The sequence below is a fragment of the Varroa jacobsoni genome, unplaced genomic scaffold, assembly GCF_002532875.2.
Source record: "Varroa jacobsoni isolate VJ856 unplaced genomic scaffold, vjacob_1.0 scaffold_797, whole genome shotgun sequence".
NCBI classification, from domain to species: domain Eukaryota; kingdom Metazoa; phylum Arthropoda; class Arachnida; order Mesostigmata; family Varroidae; genus Varroa; species Varroa jacobsoni.
In genome coordinates, this window is record NW_019213699.1 from 472,680 (window position 1) to 496,160 (window position 23,481).

The window sequence follows — 23,481 nt, forward strand, 5'->3', positions numbered from 1 at the left end:
TAGTGCACCGTTTGAACAGGTTCATTTAAGTCGAACATTAAACACAACTTCCGACTTCATGAGGTACATCTTAATCTCACAAGGCCTTAGTGCTAACATTCTAAATAAGTTGTAGGTCAAGTAAAAAGAATCGAGATCGATGAGACTAACTGATAATACAGGCATATGTTATAGTATGTTTATTTCAGCGTCAGTACTACAAGTCACCCACAACTTTTTGTTTTTTTCGTTACATTTGGGCTCTGTGTTGCTTCTGTGGCAACTACTGAATAGGCGAAATCTGTTTAATTTGGTCAATGGTCTGAATGGTTAATGTCGGCCGGCGGACAAGTTAGACAGCAGAGTAGGGGGTTCTGACCAGTCGTTTATTGCGAGCCGTTAGAGTGGTAACTACTTTGAATAAAGTGCTATGTTTCTTTCAAGACAAAATGGATTGTTGGATTTGTTTGGCATTATCTACGACTAGGGAAAAGACATTAAAAAAAAACAGAGGCTGGGTGCCTTTCTAACCTTTAACGGTGCCGCTTTTGCTTTCCAGCAGCGTCGGTTGACAGATAACGGCCCGTTGCGATGTCCGACCCTTTATCTGGAGGTCTAATTTCATCGCTAGTTATTTTCCATGTTAAAATGAAAATTAGAAGATAATGCGATTTTATCGTCTGCCAGGATGTTAAGACTGGTAAAACCAACTGGAGGCTTATTGATGGTATACACAAGGGCTTTAGCTCTCTACAGACGTGGGTAACCAGTGAAGGCTAAGCTATGATCCCTCAGTGTTTACCCACTTGTTGTGAAAAGCTGAACCAGCTCGTCGGTAGATTCAAACCAGGTCTTCCATGGATTCTCTGGATCAGCCGCACTGGTCGGCACTTTTAATTGGTTATTTGTTGTCTTACCAAGAACAGCTGTGTATGTGTGAAGAATAAGAGCCAGTTAGATGCCGGTGACTAATTAGTGATAACTACATATAGTTTCATATAACCTCTGCATGGCCTTACCCAGCAATAACAAGTTTGAACTAAGCCGGAATAAGTTGAATGGACGATCTCATTCGGAAATCACTACCTTAATGACCACTCCTATTTCGATAAACTTGAAAAATTTACATACGCAATTGGCTAATAATGACTGAATACGCATAAAGAAAAATATAATACCTATGACCTTACGATGCATATGGCAAAGCTGTTAAGTAGATTGATTTGAAAATGGCAGTTTCAACTTATGAACATCTACATACATATCGCTTATCTCAGAAACTGCCTCGACAGTGGTAACCGATTCCTAGGCGAGGATTATGGGTGTTTTCCCATTTATCAACATAAATAAGACCGTCTTTTTTCGATTTTATCGTCGATTTCCCGTTTCGACGTTTTGCAGCTGCCTGAACGAACAGTAAAATTTATATAATAACGGGTTGAGTGGAATTCAAGATCTAGGCAAGGTTGTGCAAAAAAATGAAATGTAATAGAAGTTAAAGGTGTACATCGATAACAACATTTAGAACTATGATGTAAATATTTAGCCTGTAAGATACAAACATATTAGTAAATCACATCAACCGATTTATTACTCCATACAAGTTACCGGTTCACTTTTAACTGAGAGCCTAAGATCGCAAACATCATGGCTCAAAAGACGAGACAGGGCTGGTTAGCCAGCCGCTTAGAATCAAAACTTGAAATAGTCTCCTTATTCAAAAAAAAATTGTCGGCGAGTGAATGAACTTACAACGTCTTACTGTTGGTAACACCATTCTTGCAACTATTAAGTACGCATTCTATTGAAGTTTCATGGATTCTTTCCTACGAACGTTTTCGTGGCCATTTGTTTCTGTGCGATAAAAACCATTAGTTCTGTTTCTTCGTCTATAATGAAATTTAATGAGACTCACCCAATTGACGTATGCATGAATATAATTATTTTTTGTAAACTACTGATATTATTTGTCATATGTGATAACAGTATTATGCAAACAAAGAATAATGCGCTATTAATTTGTCAATGATCTTTATTTGGGACTGATGTATTGCGCGACAGGTCATCAGGTGATCGTCTAAAATACATCACCCAGGGCCACAGGACGTATTATACATTACAAAAGTGTCCAGGTATTCCTTCAACTAATTCCTAAGAATATTTGGCTTCTCAAAACGAACTTAAACTTTTTCTGGTTTATCTTAGATAGGTCTTCGTAGCAAAAAGTCATTACATTCAGGTCGATTCGTTTTTATGTTAAATGTAAGTTTAAGTAAAAAAAAAAAAAGCCTTATTTAGATATATCCAATCGACTGTGTCGTCTAAAAAGCTTGACAATTATTATTATTAAAAGCGTCCTTAAAAGATAGGTGTTCTTCATTATCAGACGATAGTTGTGGCTATTGCATCTTTGACACAATTTGTTTAGTATTCTCCAACATCCGAATTCTCTACGCCTGTCGACTGTTTGACCGAACTGAAAAGCCCAGTTTTCTCGTTGGGCTCGCAAAAAGTCCGGAATTTGTCTTGGAGGTACATCCCAGCGGTCAAGGCTGATATCATTAAATAAGCATAAAAATATCGACTTTCTTTTTAGCATTTTTAAGAAGTTCATTCACCTATGCTAATTTTAATACAGGTGGTTTAATACCAGGCAGACATGGCCCTCAGTCAGTGTCACAATTATCGGTTCTGCCGGATGCACGAGTTTACCTTGTTAGTTTGATAGTCGGTTCATTGCGTTGCTTTCTATAGACGACTTATATCATTTTTAATTGGACTTTAATTCACATTCATGTCTATAGAACACACATTAGCTAAATTCAGTCCTAAGCGCAACCTGTGATTTTTTAGCTGAAATGAAGTTAAGTTAAGATGACGGCTGAACAACTTGACATAGATCCAAAATGTTGCCACTTCTGTCCCTTTAGATGCAAACACAATCTGCCCCTTGATAGGGCAAAAAAAGATTTATTCACAAAGTTTTACTACTGGTACAGGCTTTTACGAACCATAAACATTGGCCCTTCGATACGACTGCAGGTCTGGTTGGTCAAACAAATAGTGACCTCCGGTCAGTAACTCTAATCACTCACTTTTGATGGACACAAATCTAGTCGAATATGAAACGAAAAGATGGATCGTCATCTATTCTTGCTTGACGCAATGACATTGATTGGTATACATAGCGATTTGTCCAAAAAGAAGTTGACCGGTCTGTCTTAGCAACTGAACCAAATTACGCTGATTTACGTTATCTGAGAAAATTAGACAAGAGCTCGTGAATCATTTGTTTAGCTCTGGTTGAGCAAAAACTGAGCGGGTGGTAATGACAATTTTCTCTTTTGAGACGTAGAGCCCTTATTTTTGTCATCGGTCGAACTGAGCATATTTGTCTCTGCATACAATTGAACACTGTTTTGCTGTTTTCCCAGGCCTATAGCCTATTAACGCGGCGCTATGAAAATCACCGAAGCACCGGTAGAACGCCATCGGGTTCACGCTGAAAACGAACTATTAACATCATCAATCATCCTAAAATGAGCTGATGTTATGCATCTGTGTTAAGTAAGATATACATATATATGTATATATGGAAGTTAAGCTGCCTAAAATAAAAATATTGTATCTCTCAGCGCGTACATAAGCATAAGGGCTATGTGTAAATACAATAGGTCGATCGTTGTTCCGACTAGTTAGTGTGGTGTTTACGTATATTGAAGAGGTCTCTGGTAACTCGGTCGTAGAGATGTCGTTTGATCGACAATCCGTTTGAAAAATTTCGCGGTTAGATCACTTCAGCTGGAATGACCAACACTTGAATATTGTTTCATAGGGATCGAAATAAACTAAGTATGTTTATTTAATCAAAACAGCAGAAACTTGTAATTGCAGGACAGTAACACTGTGTATCGTTCCTTTTGTTCTAGTTACTGAATATTAACACTGTGAACCCATGATTGTGAGCTCATTGGGGGCTAAGCTACACGCCGTTTCGCTTAGCCACGAAGAGCCGCGTATTGCAAGTTCAGCATCATTTACTAATCGTTTTTTCTGTCATGCCTTCTGCCTTTCAGAGGTTCGTTGATTGTCAATTATCAATTTATCTAACAGTACCGCCATCATATCCACCAGCCTACAAAAAGACAGCAGGACACGTAACTGCATCCTTGAAGGCCCCGTTATTCGCTAGCCGTTATGATCGAATCATGTACCAATAGTACGTAATATAAATAGACCTTTTTAATACCAGATCTTTTTAACGGCGTACAGAATCCATGTACATCACTACGTATGTTGTACAACAATGATACTATAAAAATCATACTAATGGTATTTACGTCGGTAGCAATAATAAGCACACAATATTTATATATATGTATATAAAATCAAAGAGGCTATGTTGACATCTTGTTGTTTCTGCTCTACCTAAAGGCAAGTGGCCTATTTGCTTAATCAACCATCGGATAAAAAGTAAAAATAAAAAAGAGTAATGGAAAATGTAGCAAATCTTCACCTATTAGGACTGGAACAAAATAGGACGTCCAAATAACTCAGATAGGAGATAATTAGACATTTACTAAAGTATCAGAGGTGAGAAATGTAATACCGTTAATACCGCCAGTTTCGTTGACCAAATTTACAGAGGATTATCATTACCGTCGCTGGAACGAGCGAAAGGTACTTGGGTTTCTATGGTTTGAGGGTTTTATTTTTCAACAATTGCTTACTCTGTAACATGATTTCATACTAAAGTATTATAACAGAAAGAAGTAAATATAAAATAGTGAACAAATTGATAGCGCTGGGTGGTGGTAGTGAATCATAAGTGTAATGTTGACTTCCAGAGATAGCTTAGCGGACGATATATTTGCCTGCTAATCTTAGAGTAGGTTATAATCTAGGCTCAAACCCGCTCGGGGCATCGATGTACTTCGTTTCGTGCTGGGAGCCAGCCGTTTGATAGAACGCCTAAGGGCAATGCCGGACGTAAAATTCCAAATGTACAGAAAGTTGAATGTGGCTTTTCGTTAACAACATTGCCTCGTAGTCGTGTGTATTTTATTATTACAGCTGTATGTTAGCTTTTTGGTAAATGCGTGTGAGCAAATGAAAATCATTCGTTTACTACGAGCTACGAGAGACTGCTCAACACGAAACACAAAGTGACTGCGGTAATTCTGAACGCTAAAAACTGATAATTGCCAAAAAATGTAATAATAACATAGTACTCACTTGATTTCGACCGGGACAACAACACAATAGTGCAATTTTTAAATAACATCTGTGTTTTTAGTTAATGATCTACGCTGTAGTAAGATACAGCAGTTTAGTAATGTCTCTTTTAAGAACTTATTCCCATGGTACGACAAATGACAGGTAAGATATGCTTGAATAGACCCTGTTACGGTCTGTCCCTTTACCCTTCCCGCTGCAATAGCTTCGTCGATAGATTTTTCTATCTAGTTTTGTCCTAATCCCTTCACTGGGGTCCATAGAAGTATTGCAAGCGTACATCCAAAGACACGTCACACACGAAGTTGTGGCCCTTCAAAATCAAGGAGCGAATTCTACCACACAGATTGGTTTCATTAAATGTGGATCCCACAAGTGCATCGGCGACTTCGTGAGTGTGTGTATCGTAAATAGTTGTTGATAGGCGTGCTTCGGCGTGAGTTTGGGTATTTCTGGGTTTCCTTCTTTCGTATTAAATATGCTCGCTATAAGCCCACTAATAAGCCCCATATTCCGTATGTAGGGAGAAAATCTTATTCACATTTGATACCATGTTTTAGTCTTGCTTCACTATAATACCTGTGGCTGATATAACTACCACTTCTCATATTATTCGTTTTACTTTTCAATGTTGTTGTGGTTGTCGTCGTTGCCGATTTTCGTCATCCGCCAGTTGTTCTTTATCTTGTTCACACAAGGGGCGTAGGACCGAGTTATTGTTAAGTCTTGTTGGGGGCAGCTGTAGGTTATCATTGCAATTGCCGGTATTCACTTCAGCCAAAAGAACTGTCCTTTCCTCCAAAACTTCAGTTCTCTGGAATGGCAAACACAAAATCACCCAGTGCGTGTCTTATTTTGCCTCAGCAAGTCAATGGAACCAATATCCGAACAAGTCCTTTCATCTCCGCGGCTCTTTCCATTGCTAGCAGGATTGGTATAAAAATAAATTTGCAATTTAGCCTGGTACTTAGAATCCAAGTGGACAACGAGAAGGTTGTCAACAGCGTTGTCACTTTCGTCGGGGACAACAATAATTATGATAACACTATAAATATGCATAGGAGACTTGCTAATGCTTTAAAAGTACGCTAAAATTTAAAATAAACGGCTTATCAACGATGCAGTTAGGTTTGGGCGGGGGGGGGGGGGGGAATTAGGTGGAAAAGGACCATATTGGATCGGCGCTACGACGTTATCCATATATACGTTGCCGTTTGTACACAGCTTTGGCTACGAACCCTAACACAAGCCGCGACGATTGCAATGGTCTTTTCTGTACATTTATAGTCCCCCTCAATGGCACGTATGAATAACAGTGGCGTTGCGGGATCAACAATAGTTCTAGCATCTTCATATTAAGATGCTGAAAAATGCCATAACACATGCCCATATTACCTGAAGCCGGTAGAATCTCCTAAATGATCTAGCTGGGTCTAAAAGTATCTGCATTGCGGCCGCGGAAGAATAGAAGCTTACTGGAACCTGCCTGCCGTTCGCAGGCTCCGGGTCGCTTTGGTACATTGGTATATATGCTGTGTCGTCTGTGAGAGAGTTAACATAATAACTATCGCACGTTAACCCTTTTCCTTATAAAGGTTATAAGGTACCATACGTAGGCAATTTTGTTCAAATCTTATATACGGATACACTTGTACGCATATAAACTTAGTCGATGAAAGCTCATTGTACCCTACCGATAAAAACAAAAATATCTTATCAGCACGCCCAATCATGCAACTATGCAAGTCTTTTAAATAACATAAATGATCTTTTCTCATCTACTTATTCAAGTGCGTCGCTCGGCGCACCGTCCCAAATGTCAAGATGACCTCTCCGCTACTCGATACATTCATTAGTTTCATTATCCGCTTACCATTGGAAGCTTCCTTATAGATTAAGACACAACTCAACAGTGCCAGGATGACTACTGTTGTAAATACCTAAGGGTAAAAACAGAACATACTATTAGATAACACACATCTGTAATATAAATGGCATGAGCTTATTTGGAAAAAGGTGTTTTTTTTTCAAAAAAACAAAGTTTTCTCAAAAGCGTTTGCCACAAGAATACCTCGTAGCTCGTACTTTACGGAACAGGAAAACACCTACTATTCGAAATTATCGAAGCTAACCATTGTAACTGCAGTTATCCACGCCGTTGCACTGAGGTCATCATCCGCAAAGCCGACTACAGTTATGGCAGGGCCACTATGGGTTCTGTCATTTGTTGGAGCTCCTGTCTGCAGCAGATGCTCGCCTGCAGAAATGAAGATCGATAGCATAAATTCGATTTCGTGCGAGAGCTGGCTCGTTTTTTTTCCAGGTTTAAGTTCGAGTTTTTATGTAGAATCTGAGAGATTATCCTACCTGCCTTGGCGTCTTCGTTGTGTGCCTGATTACTGGTAGCGTTGCTGTTGGGCCGATTATGGGACTTCTTTTGCACAGTGTTTGTAGATATATACAAGAGACTGTGCTCGCCCGACCCCAGTCGATTCGTAGCCCACATTTTGAACTGGTATAGCGCATTCGGACGGAGGTGATACACAAAATACTGCCTCTGAAATATGTTATTGAGCATGTAGAATATATGAAACACCTATATCCATCCAACGAACGTGTTAGCGACAAGTGGTAATAGAGTTTATGAGAAAATTCGATTCCATTTAGCAACATTAATACGCACTGCTGTAGGGCTAATATGTAAGGGTAGATGCGTTGACCGTTGGTGCTGATCGTCGTGCAAGGTGTCATTCTGAAGTTCCGATGGATATTGTTTCCCGTGAGCGTCCTTTAATCTTTCGAAAGACTTTGATATTATCGTGTTTTCAGTTGGCGGATCGTTTCTTTTGGCGTTGCGAGGGTCCGGATCGGCATCGAGTTTGCCAAAATGTGCCTGCAATACCTACAGCAAAAGTATCAATGTAAATAAAATCAATCTATGAGCACAATAATGAGTGGGTGCACATAATCACATCTGGTACCCGTCAAGGTGATAAGATCACTAATGGCGCCGAAGATCCTACAACGCGCATGCGTATAAAATCTTACTAGACCAACAATATACACCTGCATAGATATAGTATAAAAAGAAAGACGAAATATCATTATGTCATATCCTTTCGAGGCATTTGTCGAATACCTGTTGATAAACAAGAGTAAAATGAGTAATCGGAGCACCGCCATCACCTCCATCAGCTACGGCCCACCGAACTGATGCAAACACCTATAACGAAGAAATTTAGAAAGTTTGACTTCAAAGAAAAAAGAGAGAGGTAAACCCTAATTTCCTATTGTTGCAAGTATAGCTCTTTCACGTTGAATCGAAGTGTGACCCATTACTATCTGACTTTGTATCATTTCGATAATAACATATTTGTTCCGTTTCCAAGGAACTCCGGAGTAGGGGAGTCAAAATCTCGAAGAATAATTTCAGCATAAAGTTGAGATCCAAATAATTTTCTTATTGGAATGTTGTCAAAATTTGATACAAGCCGCATGAATATTTCCGTATTATACAACTGAATTTTAATGTATGCATTTTGCCCTTTGAAAGCGAGCGAATAATTTGCGGCGTCTGACCGGATGTGGCAAGCGTTTCTATTTTCTACCACAAGCTCCCGTTGGAAAATAAAAAAGAGTAACGTTATTTATATGGGAATGACGTTTGAGCCAATACATACACATTAGCTTTTCAAGTATCGAGGAGACTTAATAGCACTTTTTATAGTGCGCACACTTCGCGGATAAAATTTGCTATATATGTGCGTCAGATCTTTGGTAATCTGTAGTTGTAAGTTTAACGAAACAACGGTTTACGCCTCGGAAGCTAAAGAGCATAAAAGAAATGACAACACTTTAGGGCTCTAGGCGGAAGAATAAAATTGCCCTAATTACAGAGATCTTCTCAGAAAAATAGGCTCTACACAAGCTTGAATCGCGCAACATACATTTATAACACTGAAGATAAAAAAATGACGTGGAAAAAAAAAGACTTTTTCACTGGCTGAGCCCAGCTAGAGAATGGCGCTAATCGATAGAGTAAGAGACAGCCCCATGTCGCTTCGGGCCAAAATAGATATTCTACAGACGATGCTGCAGGCATTGCGAGTAATGAGCAACTTTCTGAACTCGTTGGTATCATGAGATAGTGCTTGGAAAGGACGGTCAGTACCACCGGGTGTTTTTAATTTACGATTAATGCATGACGCGACAATTGACAGCGTATCACGGTGCGGGTGGAGGAGAAAAGGGTCCAGCAGTGAATGGCGTTGTTCCTTACACTCTTTGTTAAGACAGAAGGGCGATAGGCAAAGCGGCATGTCGTACCGTTGCTCCTCTCAAACAAGACGTCGGTAATGTAAGCTACAAAAACGCAGCTATTAAGAAACGCTGTTAGAGCGCTAAAATATACAGATATTAATGAGACTTCATTGCGCGTGCATCAAAAGATCATTGTTTTACTTTATGTTGTTACCTACATTTTTCATAAACTTGGGCTAAAGCCACTTATTCTGGGGTTACATGGCATCACACGCAGAGTTAATTTCTTTACGTCTAGTGAAGTGGGCTTACCTGCGAAGGTCGCACTGATACATTAACCAAACGACCTGGAGGAGCTAAATCGAAGAGAAAATAAGAAAAAAAAAGATCAAACGGTGAGCGAAAGCGAAATCAGGCTTTGACCAACTGCTATAGTAAATCGAAAATCGTTATAGTAAAGACATATAGACAGATACACACACACACACACACACACACATATGTCAGGAAAGCTTAGTTGAAGGTCGAATTATAACGAAAAAAAAAATTCTATAAGTGTTTGCGATAGGCTGCGCGAGTAATTGATTTGTCATACGCCAGTAGATGTCATGTTCGAATTAAAGGCTTAATATCGACACATATTTTCTAACTATATATTTGATGAAGAACCTCTCCATTACGTTTGATGGGTTCAAGATGCATCAAGCACGGAGTTCGTCCATTGTGTATGTTACATGTTATCTGTATATATAACAGATTTGCTAACAGATTTCGTACTTTACGTGCTGCACGTAAGCCGCTAGTCATACGACTAGCCGTCCTTATCACGAACCGAGATGTGTCTACGTCTGAATGCGAACCTGGGCCATTTTAGATGTCCTTAGGACCAGCACTTTACCTATTCGCCTACCAGGAGGATGTTTAGTTAAGTATTTTGTATAACTATTTGAGTAGCATCGTAAGACACTTGAACAGCAGATAGGTTGTTCGCTAGCTAATAATAGTCTGCCAATGTCTGCTTTGTTTTTCGAGTAGTCGTTTGTCGTGCAGGCTTACACCTACATGCTAACTTTAAAGAGAAAACGTTGGAAAATTATCAGTACTGGCAATAGGTCACGAACCAACCAATACCTTACCGATATCATTTATGGACAACTTGCGCCTTAAGTGGTCAGTGGCCCTCCATGAACAGTTGTAAACCAGATGGGGCTAAATATTGTCTTGGTCCACATTACCAAAGTAAATCGTATCGGGTGTCAGTTATTTCTAGAAAGAAACCATGCTATTGTTTTGCGGTAATGAATCATGTTGCCTTCACGTATTGCGGTATTTTAGTATCAAACGTGTGCTTTATTCAAGCGTGTTATAAAGAAAGGCAAGGACTCTTGTTAGTATTGTAACCTCTGCAAAATTGTTTATCCATTAAGTTGCTTCAGCGTATTTTCGCTTTTCCTGTTTTCAAAGGCTGTTTCCGCTTGAACCCAGATCCTTAAGAATGCCCCCTTTACAGATCTTGCAACTACGAATAATACTCGTACGCTTGTTCTTTTCCTGTTCGTCCTCATGCGTAGCCCACGATCAACTGTCTCAGGTTCCTGGACGTTCGAATCTGAATGGTTATGCAGGCCTAGCTAGGTACCTAATCCACGAGTGAGTCGAGCGAGAGCACTGGTTTCTCGAGCCGTGTTCCTGAACTGGTCTTCCGTACTTATGTTGTGACTGGCATACAAATCGGAGGCCCAGTACATCATCAGGCCCGTTTTGGCCTAATTGGTGTATTTCAGTATGGAGAACTAAGAAATGCCCAAGTCGCAACAAAGCGCTGCTTCACACGCCATAGCGAAAATAGCAAAGTTAAAAATGAAATAACCATGTTATTGCGCACCGATTCAGTGGGGTAGAACTTGTGTCTGTCACACCTCATTCACCAACAATTATATGTTGTATCAAAGTTACAGAAGGCAACGGTGCTTACCGAACACAATTACTACACCCACTGTGACATGTATCGAGTATACAATGATGGATCGAATATACGAAACAAGGCTTATCCCCTGTGAGAGGTTCTAAAAAAAATAAGAACTTCAATGATGTGTTTGAGACGGGTACAGTAAAATAGTTAAGCTAACACGATAGAATATTGAAGGTATAGTTATAGCTTGGTAGTAGAATTATGGTGGGGCATCAAATTTAAGACCATCCAGAATATTTCCGTTGTATGGCAAGAAATTCCATAACGTGTTTTCGGACTATTCTCTTCAAATATTATCCTATACTTCCAATATGTTTATAAAATCATCCCTGATTTTTCAAGAAAATTATAGCGAAGCTGATTCTATTCTATAGTGTTGGCTTTGAGGGAATCTAGTTACTGTGTTCATACGTAGCCTGATTATAGGCTAAATTAAATCTACTTTCGAGAGTACACAGCTTTCAGCATTTGCCTTTAGGGTTCAACAAGTAAATGCCCTATGTGTTTCACCTATATGTTAAGTAATAGTTAGAGAGTCTTTCTTCGGAACGCTTCTTTGCGTGATGATCTAATAACACAGACTTCCACCTGGAAAGCATATAAGTCTATAGAATTTGCACGCAACGTACATTATCTTCAGGGCGCCCGTGGATGATTCGTAGCAATTCGGTGTATTTCTTGAGATACCCGTAGACTTGCAAACTGTTAAGTGTGCGCAGATATATTACAGATACGTATTTTAAGTCTTCAAGTTTTTTATTTGTGGCACAGAATGTAGATATTTTTAAAAAATTTTTTAAATCTCGATACTGGTCGAGTTTTCCGTAAAAAAAATTTTGCTATCCTTTATGCACGTCTTCATTTGTCATTAGATTTCTCTTACATCTACAACCTTTGTACGCAATGGAGGATTAGATAGCCGTATTATTATTAGCGTTAGGCAAATTTGTATGCCCCCCCCCTTGCCCATCCGCGAGATAAGCGGATATTTCACTGTTTAAAGATAACCGAGGCTACCATCCGCATAAAAGGCCAATTGTTTAGCTTCTTCAAGTAAACTGGCTACAAACACAGATAAAATAGGTATTGGAGTCGCAAATAACTCAGCCGCGTTTACTCTTGACATCGACGAAGCTGGACTTTTTAATTTTACAGAAGATCTTTTTCTTGGATTAACCAATGCGATATGAATGGAATTAGTTTTTTTCTTTCTGTAAATTGAATTAAAAGTGCGGCTGAATTGTATGTATGCATGCGCATGTTACGGATCAGGAGGAGGAGGAGGAGGAGGAGAAGGTAACCAATTGATCCCTTCGTGTTCAAATTAAGATCTTGGGTCCCTTACTGGTGTGACGTTTAAGAACTTACCAGAACTTACTTACTCAAGGAATTCTTAATCCAATTATTGGTAGCATACATTTTATACGATATGGAACAGAATCAAAATGAGGAATATCTTAAGCATTATACATACCAATATATGCGAATGGTTAGCGTAGATACAACTGGACAGCGCTTATTCCTTAGTATAATTTGGTTGAAAATAGGGAACACAGCCATACATGTATGATGGCCGCCAACCACAGTGAAGTTGTTCAAACAACTACGAAACTTGGCCTAAACACTTTAAAATCAGTTCCACAAAATACTACCAAAGCGTTTTGACTTTTCGGATAACATTTGAAAAAATCATTCCATACAACCAAATACTAAACTCTTAAGAACATTGCAGTTACTAAGCATCAGTTAGATACGATACATTGGTAATATGCACGACGATGGCTCTAGAGTTTCCATTCGCTGAGGTGAATAAGTGGAACCCTCGAGTGCGTATCTTGGCTAGTAATAGAAACAAATATATCAGATATCATTTTTTCCACGTGCGGCGTTTAAACCGCTAAACATTTCCAGACGGATCTTGCTAGATTCAAATAGGTTTTATCCAACAAACCTACGGAACGGCATGGCATCAATATGTTGTGGTAACCATTAGCTAACGCTAAAAAAACCTAAACTGGCGATGACAGCATGCTCATGGTTGCCATAGAAACACACTCGAGACGACGCGTAGCAACGTTACCTCCTATCAGCTAAGCTAGAAAATTTCCGTTGCTACGTACTCTGTATCTCAAGTCGAGCACACATGATGGACTTTGGTAGCGCGCTGTGTTCGTTGTCGGCATCGACGATGAACGGCTGGCACGTGTAATTTCCTGCATCTTCTCGCTTTAATGCTAGATTTAGTAATGTCATTTGTCTTCTGTAAAAGTGCCAGCTCGTCTCCGACTGGGAAATCACCTGATTGTCCTGCAAAACGAAAAGAAAATATTAACGGGGTTTTACTCAAAAAATATGTAACGTTCCTTTTTTGCGGATTATTAGGTGCGCTTCCTGATCTATTTCCATCCCAATAAAATGCCTACACCTGAGCGTATCTTCACGCGGTGCCGATTGACCGTAGCCAAACGCTACGCCTACGATTTTCTGACCTCAGCGCGTACCCACTAGATGTAGAATGGCTTATCTCAGCTTTCAACTTTGTTTTACATTTCTGGCCGGTAGAAAACTGGATTCGTCTGTTGATCATTAAAGGTCGAGTAGCGGACTTTCGTAATGTTGTTTGGGCTGGGGTATCTTCCTTTTCGAATGTCCACTACAACCATTACAATGTAGTTAACAAAATATTCATCGTCCTTTGATTGGTCTATATGCACCTGGCGTTTGTTATGTTTCTCTGTGGAACGACCAGGTCGTTTCTACAATGTAACTAAATTGTTGGTCGAATTTTATCATTCATATTTATGTATATGAGGGCTTCAACTTCATTTTGAATTTACATGACGTAGGCATAAAAGTTATTAGGTTTGAAATTAAAGACGGACTCAGGTTCCCCAGATCAGGATCGAATAGTCTACATAGTTTGAAACTATGATAAAACGTATAAGCCCCGTGAAAATTAACGGTTTCATCCGAATGCTATTCGTGTATATGCGACGACTATAAGAATTTAAGCTGAGAGAATGATAGCTAACAGAAACATATAACGAAGTTAATAAAAACGTATATTACCTTGCCAAGGTGAAAAATAGGACTATAAATAAATCGGAGGGCGTACGTTTTAAGTACACCCAACGTTTGCTGAAAAAGCCATGACGACACGAAGATCTAGATGAAGACACGTGTCAATTACAATTTGGAAAATAGAAGAATATTGATTTTGTGGATTGTGGGCCAATTATTTTAGAGCATGTGAAGCTGGAGTTTCCATATCTGATCCTAGTCAAACAAATAGCAGTAGGCGATGTCTCCATCAAGGAGTCAGCTAGCTATATATCTATAAAAATTAATATCTAAAGTACGTGTCTAATGATTTTTAAGATGCTGTCGTTTTCTCTTACGTATTTTCTTCTACTTAACACGAACGGGGTGTCTATAGTTCTAATATGAACGAAGCAAGTGACAGCTTGACGATTCCATGGCTAACTCTTTTAGCATAGGCAACATAAACATTTTTAGTGATTTTTTATATGACGAAACACCTTTTTCCAGAGAATTCCCTGAGGGCTATGCGCTGATCTGACGCTCTGTAGTGAATGGGAGCCTCCTGTCATTGTCGTCTCGCCGAACGTCTTCGTTGGCAAAGAAAGGTCGCAGTGAAACGTGAACCGCGAACCGAGGTCGGCTCCGAACAATGGCGATTGTGGGCACGCGGCCAGCAGATGCACCTTGCTACAATCTGCCCCTGTAAATAGCCAGAGAAAACGCATCTCGTACAATTTAGATTCACAAAGCTCAGTATAAGAAGAGCTCTCGATAGGGATAGCTAAACGCTATTCTATCAGTTATTTCCAAAGGCAAAGAATAGTCCTGAGATTCCTTCGTCCATTAACTACGGCTCGAGCCTGAATTTAATAACAGATCAATTATAAACAACAAAAGACATATAAATATAGAAAAAAAAAACCTCAACATTTTTAGGCTAGTTTTGATCATGTTGAACAATATTTATGCGGCAATAACGTTCGTATTAGACAGTGGCATACATGCAAATACGATCTTTTACTGTAACAGTGATGGAAAATAAGTTCGAGCTAAACAATAGATAGTTTATTCGGTTAGTTAGGTTTTGCACCGCATTTAGGCCTGATATAAAATGTCATTCCTTGCTAAGTGGTAAGCGTACCCATGAAAAAAATGCTGCATCTTTGGTCAATACAGATCTGCACATTATTCCATTCGTACGAGCTACCAGGTGTATGGCCAAAGGGTCTCTTCAGAAGTTCGACGGGCTGAGAAGCGGATTGAATTAGAGCCACGATTGCATCACTGTCGACCTCGAGTGAACAAACTTTAAATCGTTAATCATAAAGGGGGCTCCTCAGGGGGGCGCATAAGTATTAGCAGTGCAGGGGAGATGCTCATTTCACTGACTCGCCTAAGTGAACCCCGCATTGAAAGCGGAATGGAAACAGTTTCAGCTTGTTTTCATCGTAACCTAGATTACTGATCATAATTCTGTTATCTAGAGGATTTGATTAGCGTCCATCAAAAGGAGCTGTGTCATATCTATCTAATTTCCGTTTTGCACGCCAGTAGAACAGGTGGTTTTTCCTTAGCCGTCACCTACTATTTACGCCCCATAAGCTGTTTCCTTCCAGGTATCGAAAAACCTGCCCACCGAAATCTAAGTTACGTTTATTTCTCCAACGATTATCAACTCAATGTTGCGTATTTTCAACGCCAACAAGGGTCTTACTTACAAGTTCAGATACTTATAATTATGAAACACTTTTATATTTCTTAATCGAGGAGAAGTCAGTGCTCTCCTATCAAACCGAAGTACGATTTGCCACGATTGTTAGCTTTGTTCCTATGACTTAATTATTAACTTTAACTTAATTATTATGACTTAATACTATTTTCAAACGTTCACATTAAGTATTTAACTATCTACCTTATTTTGCTTCTACTCCGGTTTAGCTTTCATTTATGAAGTTACTATCCGCATCTTTATGTAGCACATGCCATCTTTGTTTTTCGAGCCACTGCATCGATATGGAACATTCATCGTATCGCCTAACAACTTGTATTAGATCCTGTCTAGCCTGCCGGGTACCCAACAAGAATCACAGGCAACAGGGAACGCCATATGAAGAAGTTTGATTCGGTTTAATTGCGGCTGCGAAAAACGGCCAGGAAAATGAAAGCATGAGTTCATCCTCGGAGCACACGGGCAGTTTGTAAAATTCTGGCTCTATGCATCCAATGCAGACGCATTTTTTATGTATACAAACTTTCTCGTAGGTAGTCTGCGGCACATCCACAAACCAAGAAGTTATATTTGCATAATTCCTAAGGTTTGTTTAACGACTGCTACCAACGACTATTCTTTCTGTTCTTGTCAACTTTCTAACGTTTTAATCAATTGGCCCTCAAAGGTATTGTGATACACGTTCGGTCGTGCTCACTCAATATGAGTGAGAGCTATACCACCCGCACCATTTGCTACACTATACAAAAAGATTCGTTTTTTGTACATTATACCTTACAGTGTGTTTTGTATGTTCACTCCTACCAAAGTAAGATTTCATATACGAAATTACTAATTTTCTTGCTGCTAAACAGACCTATAGCATAATGAAAGAACTCTTTAACAAAACTAACGGTTAGCTGCTATAATCGTGCGTTTACGCTGAAGTTAATAGATTTTTACAGTGCGCAGACGCATAATTTACAAACAAAAATCCCTGCGAGATGATTCTAATGTGTTGGACAGTGCGCAGAGGTGTGACGGCCGAAACCTTAAATCCAAGTAAGAATCCCCGTGATTTAACAAAGAAAATATAACAGCACACTGACAGCCTTCGCCTTCGCCTTCGCTGACATGTGTATAGCTATGTGCGTGATGGAATTGAGTTTTGTAGAATGGCTACATTTTAGCACATCTACGAACACATTTTAACAGCATCGCAGACTGAGCAATATGACATATGAATTAGACTTAGAAATTCCTTGCGTGTCAATTCTATAAACAGAGCTTGCTTAATCCCTGGAATGTTAGATGCCATAGGACATACGGCCATGGGATGCCATAAAACAATTGCCTAGCATCAAATGTGGCTGAAGCCGGCTTTATTTCGCGTGGTGGGATGAAGCGATTCGAAGTCTTTCTTCATTCTTTATTTGTACAAAAATAAGTGCAGTATTTACGTGCAGTTGAGGGGACTTGAAGTAACAGCCCTTGTCTATCTGAGAATATCTGAACCCAATCAATATGTACACTAGTGTCCGAACGCTTTGGGTTGTACCCGTACCAGCTGTCAGTAGTTCAAGAACATACGGAATAGAGCCGAAAAGTTCACCACTTTTACTTGGGACCTCGAAGAAAAGCGCTTAGATCAAGCAACAGAGCCACGATCCTCAGACCGCAAAGGTATGCAATAAACATGCTCACGGAAGCTTCAGGATTGTTGTCCAGGGGGTGAGCAACCCCCAGGCTGATGGAAGAAGCAGCCTCGTCCACAGTCTCGTGAGCCTTTGCGGCAAATAAATTACAACCTGCGAAAAACCTTAGGTCAAAGCAAGTAAAATGATTGACTTGTACCGGTAGTTTCGATTTGACTAAAGAGACATTTGTACACCCACGTGCGGTTAAGATGAAACGAGCTTCCTCGACAGCTGGCAAATACCACTTGTAACCGCAAATAGAGATGATCTCTGAAACGCTAACTGGACAAGTTTTTAGGTACCTGACTTTCTTCACCCCCAAATCTGTCTCTAACGTATTAGTTTGTCGCTGTTATCGAGTGACATTTTGTGCCTTTTGTCAGACAAAGACCAATATTACTTCTGAATGAATCTGATATTTACCTTCAGATTGAGCATTCGAATGAGAAGCGATAAGGTACTTTGATACTTCTTTAAGTAAACCGCTGATAAAGATTTATAATTCGTTTGGAGAATTTTGAATAATATTGCGATACGCAGGGATCGGTAGCGATAGTTTTACGACACGAGTTGTTTTTACGTTTTCAAAATAAAACGCCTAAAAATCACCGCACACCGAGAGCAATTTATAAATTTTTGCTTTTCAAATGGAGATCTAGTCAATCGGGTTCATCGATTGGGAAACGATGACATCGGATTGAGCTCAAGCTCCGGATAAAACTTCAAGAGTATGCACACTGTCTCAATGTCCGCCCCCGTTTCAAACCCCCAAAATTTTTCAATTATTAGATTATAATGCAATAGCGCGAAGCTTACTATCGATTTAGTGGACTGAGGTAGCATTCACACATGCCAATTAGCTATTTTAAGCTGGGACTCCATTGTACGGAAAGTCGGCAAACGACTGCCGGAAGGTCGTGATTCTGCCTACGACAATCGCCTGTTCAGTCGGATCAATTCCGCGTCGAGCACGGGGCAACGACGCGAAGTCAAGACTGCCACGCTGTGGTAGTGATGTCTTCTAAAACGAGATTATGTGATCAATCAAGGTCTATGAGGATACGCCGAAGTGTCTAAAGAGCAGAGATGGCCTGCAGCCGCTTTTATTCGGGGATAAAATAGAAGCGTCTAAAAGCAGCGAAAGAACCAAAGTGCACTACAATCGCCTTCGTTTTCAAGAAGATACAAATGACGTTTTATACAAAATTGAATTTAACTTTGGTGTATAACGAAGCTCAGTTCAAGGTTAATTCAATGGGACCGAATTCAATGTGAGGCTCGTACTAAAACCGACGAAAATGGCGCCTTCTCAGCGGGTGATAAACTTTTATTTATGGCATACAACAGGCACATCTTCAAGGCCACAAAATAAGCTTTGATCATTTCATATATAACTACATACAAGTGCCTCTTTATTTTTAAGCTGGGCTATTACAATATGATACAACAGAATCATCTTTTCAATCTATAAATCTGGTGTCCATCATACTAGTCCATTTATGACATCGTCCAGAATTCTTTAAAAATTCTTAGAATGTATGTCTATATAAAATATAGAAATACATAGAAAGGATATTGATTAACAACAACATGCCTGAGAAGCATACCTCTCAATAGGACAGTTATCGGTATTTTAGCCAGAAAAACTTAAAAGTCAACAAAGATCTATCAACATATATCTAACTTTACATTTAAATGAAATCATTACGTCCAATATAGTCAAAACTGCAAAATTAGGAGAGCTTTACCGATCGATACCTGACTATCGTTTTTGACATGAGATTTTTTTTTATATAAAATTAGTAATATGTGTATTCCATGTAGCAACGATATGCTGGGCTGAATAAAATGTCCGAAACTGAAAAACTATTTTTAAAAAAAGCCTTTTTGCCGTGCTCTTTTGGTGTGTAGTTCCTGAAACATTTACTTGAACAGCTCGTGGCACCGCACACGCTCCCCGCCTACTATCTACAGGCCAAATTTCAAAGTACTCGAACGTGTGCTTTGTATTATGCGACCGCTTATTCGTCTATTTATTGATGTAAGTGACTTTAATCGTATTGCTGAATAGCAACAATATAACGTACCGGTGACCGATCGTCGCGTTCTGTGGGTTAAAAATGGAGCGGCCACAAGTGGTGTCAATGTTGCGGAAGGCTTCCAGAGGCTGCGAGAGCATACCCAATAAACAAAGGTCTGTCTATTATAAAAGTAGCCTTAACGGCTTCGGGGCGACTTGTCACAGCAACTACGAACAAAAACGTAGAAAACGAAATTGATTATGCGCAAATGTTACGTTATGCTCAAAGACCGCCGAATCAATACAACGTCATTTTTAAAGATCGCGTGGAGACGACAAGATTCACAGCAGATATACTACGTGAAAAAGCCTGAACTTTGAACAAATACATATTCGCAGTTAACTCTTGCAGAAGAACCTTAACGTGAAGGATCACAAATGATAACGCCTGGCAACTTTATGGGTATGACATAGGGACTAAAGCACGGTCATTTCTGTGCTCCCCAGATCACAAACCACGGTATAATATCATACTTCGGACAGCTTCTTCTAACTAGCTGTGCGACAAGCGTTTGTGTCGAGTGTCCCTGCTGCCAATAGGCTACTGGAAAGAGCTTTTGAAAACATGGCGGGCTACTATCCGCTAGAACAGATCCCACGCTCTGGGATAGTAAGTTGTAGGCTTTTTGCCACGAGAATACAAATTCTCTCATACGTCGCTACCAATATTGCAGACAAACTTTTTGTTAAGAACCTTGAGGCCTGTATTACCTTAGTTTTGGTATTCACGAGCTCTAGCCTTCTCTGCTGTTGTCTTATTTCCTGTTCTGGCATAAACTAATATGCTTCTTCTACCTGAAATGGAAAAAGCTTGAAGCGATCGAAAAAATCTAGGACAAAAACCGAAAGTAGAGCTGGGCTACATTATTTCAAAACTGAGGCCTAGAACTGTCTCAACGACTAGCAAAGGAAGGCGCACATAAATTGAATCCTGTGAGAATTGCTTCTAACAGGACAAGTGGGATTTGAATAATAGAGGCTTATCCAAAGTCAATTTTCTACACCTCTTAGATCCAGTAGTAAACCCAGAAAACGACCACTGTACTATCTCATTTTACCACTGCAATGTGCAGTGTACCTTCTTCTTAAATTAAAAGATCAGAGAACAATGGGAACTGATAAAAGCCTCCGGAGGCTAATCTTAATAATAGTCGTAACGTTGTACTGTTTCTATATTACAACATAATTCGTCGTAAAAGAAGAAAGAGTTACAAATCGCCATAATGTGTCGCTCATCGTTTTGGAAAGGTTTTCGGTCCCTTAATTTAATTACGTACATAAAATATAGATTTTTCCTTTTGGTTTCCGCAATTAACGTTATACTTGAAAAGCTTAACATTACATTAAACCGCGTGCTATTTTGAGCTGTGCAGATTGTTCCACGCAGAGTACAAAAAAAAACTCATTTAATTGTTTTTAACCATAAATCATATGTTATTAGGAAACGGAGAGTATGCCTTAGCTGATAATAGGTTGTTATAGAATCCGCAAAAGCGAAGGACCGTTGGGTTCCAGAAATAGCGTATACAGAGGCATTGGTGCTACTAGCTTACCCTTTGGCTGATATGACTTAGACTAAATGCTGTCAGCGAAAAGAAAACTCCTACAAAAATCAATTCCTGACTACCGAAGCACTTGTCGCAGGCAGTAACGACTAACAAAAACAGTGTATTATCGAAAGCCAAAACCTACATAGATATGCCAACCAATGTGACCTGTTTAAGGTGTAAATTGAAACAAAAATTGAAACATTTTTGAACATACAGTTTTACCAACAGGCCCGGTAAAGAGGATTGGCTATCGTAGTAATTAAATCAGTTTAAATAAGTTTTAAATAAGTTTTTTTTTTTTTTTTTTTACCAAAGTATTAAAGATTTGTTTTTCTCCTAGAGTAATCGAAATATTAATCTTTCTAATACCTAGCTTTTGTTTGACTATTCAGAATTGCGAATCCTCATTTGCAGAGAAAGGATAGACATTATTGTCGTAGGTCAGTGCGTAATCAGATGAGCACATCTGAAAGTTAACACGGTATTGAGCTGGGTCGAAACTAGGTTCCTTACCTTCTTGGAACAAATGTGCTTGCAACAGATCATTTGTATTGCTTTTGCTAAAGTGTGTAGAGTTAGTGAAATAAGTTAAAGGACCGGGCACGACCTTGTTATAACGAACAGTTAATATTATCTCAGCCCAGCTGACTGGCATCACTTTGTTTGGAATAGTGCTTGGCTCGTATCCAAGCCACTCTTAGACCCCTAAACTCCTATCGACGGTTCATCTCAAGTCTCACTTATTAGACCAGCATTCTGTTTTGCTGTGCCGGCAGCACTCAAAAATATGTCCATACAGCCAGTTAAGGAATAAAATTGTACTTACTGTGGAGCACATAGGAAAGCAATAACTGTATTAGAAGGATTCGGTTCACAGCCAGATCGGACAAGGCGATAAACTGCAATGATGGTGGTGGTAAGATCAGGAACCGATTCGGAAAAAGCATGCCTTCGAGCGCTCCACTGGGCGTCGTTCTCTGGAGTACGTACTGCGACCACCGCTTCTGCACTACAACCTGTGCGCGTGCTCGTGTCCACGCCTGACGGTACAACGCGAAGCAGCTTTTAGGCACCTGTTCACGCCCGCTTCACTGCCGTTTGAAAAACTCCATTGGAGTGGCCTGCTGCCAGTAAACAGTTCATAACATCACCATTTTAGCTAACGGCTACCGAACCCTACGATTGTCGACACGATCAGCGCGATTCTTTATTTCCGCAAATACTACCGATAGCGAGTTAAACGCCATCAATTGCGCCAGGCGGCTTTCGTAGCCACACTGGCTGGAAAACTCAGACTCTTGTTTCTCCTGTTCGAACTCGCAGCAGCAGTAGCACACAAATCTGCAAGCACTATTCATCAGTCGAAAACCCAGCGCTTTCTCTCAGTTTCTTTCCGCTCAGTCGGACGAGCTTACACAACTGCTAAATAATGTTCTTCCTGATGCTGAATGCTATCTAGTCCCGCCTTTGATATGGAGGAACATCACGACTTTGTAACTGCAATTTTTTTCCATGAAAGCGAACACTTGTTCTTCCATGCCCTCTCCTATCCAGATGGTTGCCATCAACTGCTGGTCTGCTTCCAGTACGACCCACCATCTTGTGCTATCATCACTACTCCCGTCACTGCCCGCCGACAACCCTACTAACCAGATAAACAGCCAACATGATCGCCATCGTCGCAGTAGCAGAACCCGCGAACACCGCCAGCACTGCTACAACAACTCCCTCAAATCCCCCCTCCTGTGCGCTTTCGTCCAACTATCGCCTTCGGTGGCCCCTGTGTCACCTAAAGGCGCGCGCATACGCCAGCCCCTTCCTTCCCTCTCCCTAATGTGACCTCCCACAATACTTCGCGAAGCCTCGGCCTTCCTGGTTAGCTAACCATCGAGCAGCCTGAGCTCGGAAGGGGGTCACTCCTGCTCGATGAAGGTAACGACGAAATGTTTCTTCTATGT

General features: G+C 40.0%; 1 protein-coding gene across 2 annotated transcripts; it reads right to left on the minus strand.

The window, feature by feature from the left end:
• Positions 1 to 1,993: 1,993 nt before the first annotated feature.
• Positions 1,994 to 23,206, minus strand: LOC111263883 (uncharacterized). Of its 2 annotated transcripts, none has more exons than XM_022839341.2 (11): positions 22,350 to 23,206; positions 14,986 to 15,188; positions 13,567 to 13,753; positions 9,787 to 9,830; positions 8,354 to 8,437; positions 7,898 to 8,116; positions 7,582 to 7,771; positions 7,347 to 7,471; positions 7,088 to 7,154; positions 6,610 to 6,755; positions 1,994 to 6,028 (listed from the first exon to the last, which is right to left on the minus strand). In XM_022839341.2, exons 1-11 carry the CDS (start codon positions 22,468 to 22,470, stop codon positions 5,840 to 5,842), a joined length of 1,575 nt encoding a protein of 524 aa, XP_022695076.1. In that variant the 5' UTR covers positions 22,471 to 23,206; the 3' UTR covers positions 1,994 to 5,839. The 2 variants fall into 2 exon arrangements, with proteins under 2 accessions (XP_022695076.1, XP_022695078.1); XM_022839343.1 differs by lacking the exon at positions 22,350 to 23,206 and adding an exon at positions 19,981 to 20,471.
• Between the last annotated feature and the right edge of the window lie 275 nt (positions 23,207 to 23,481).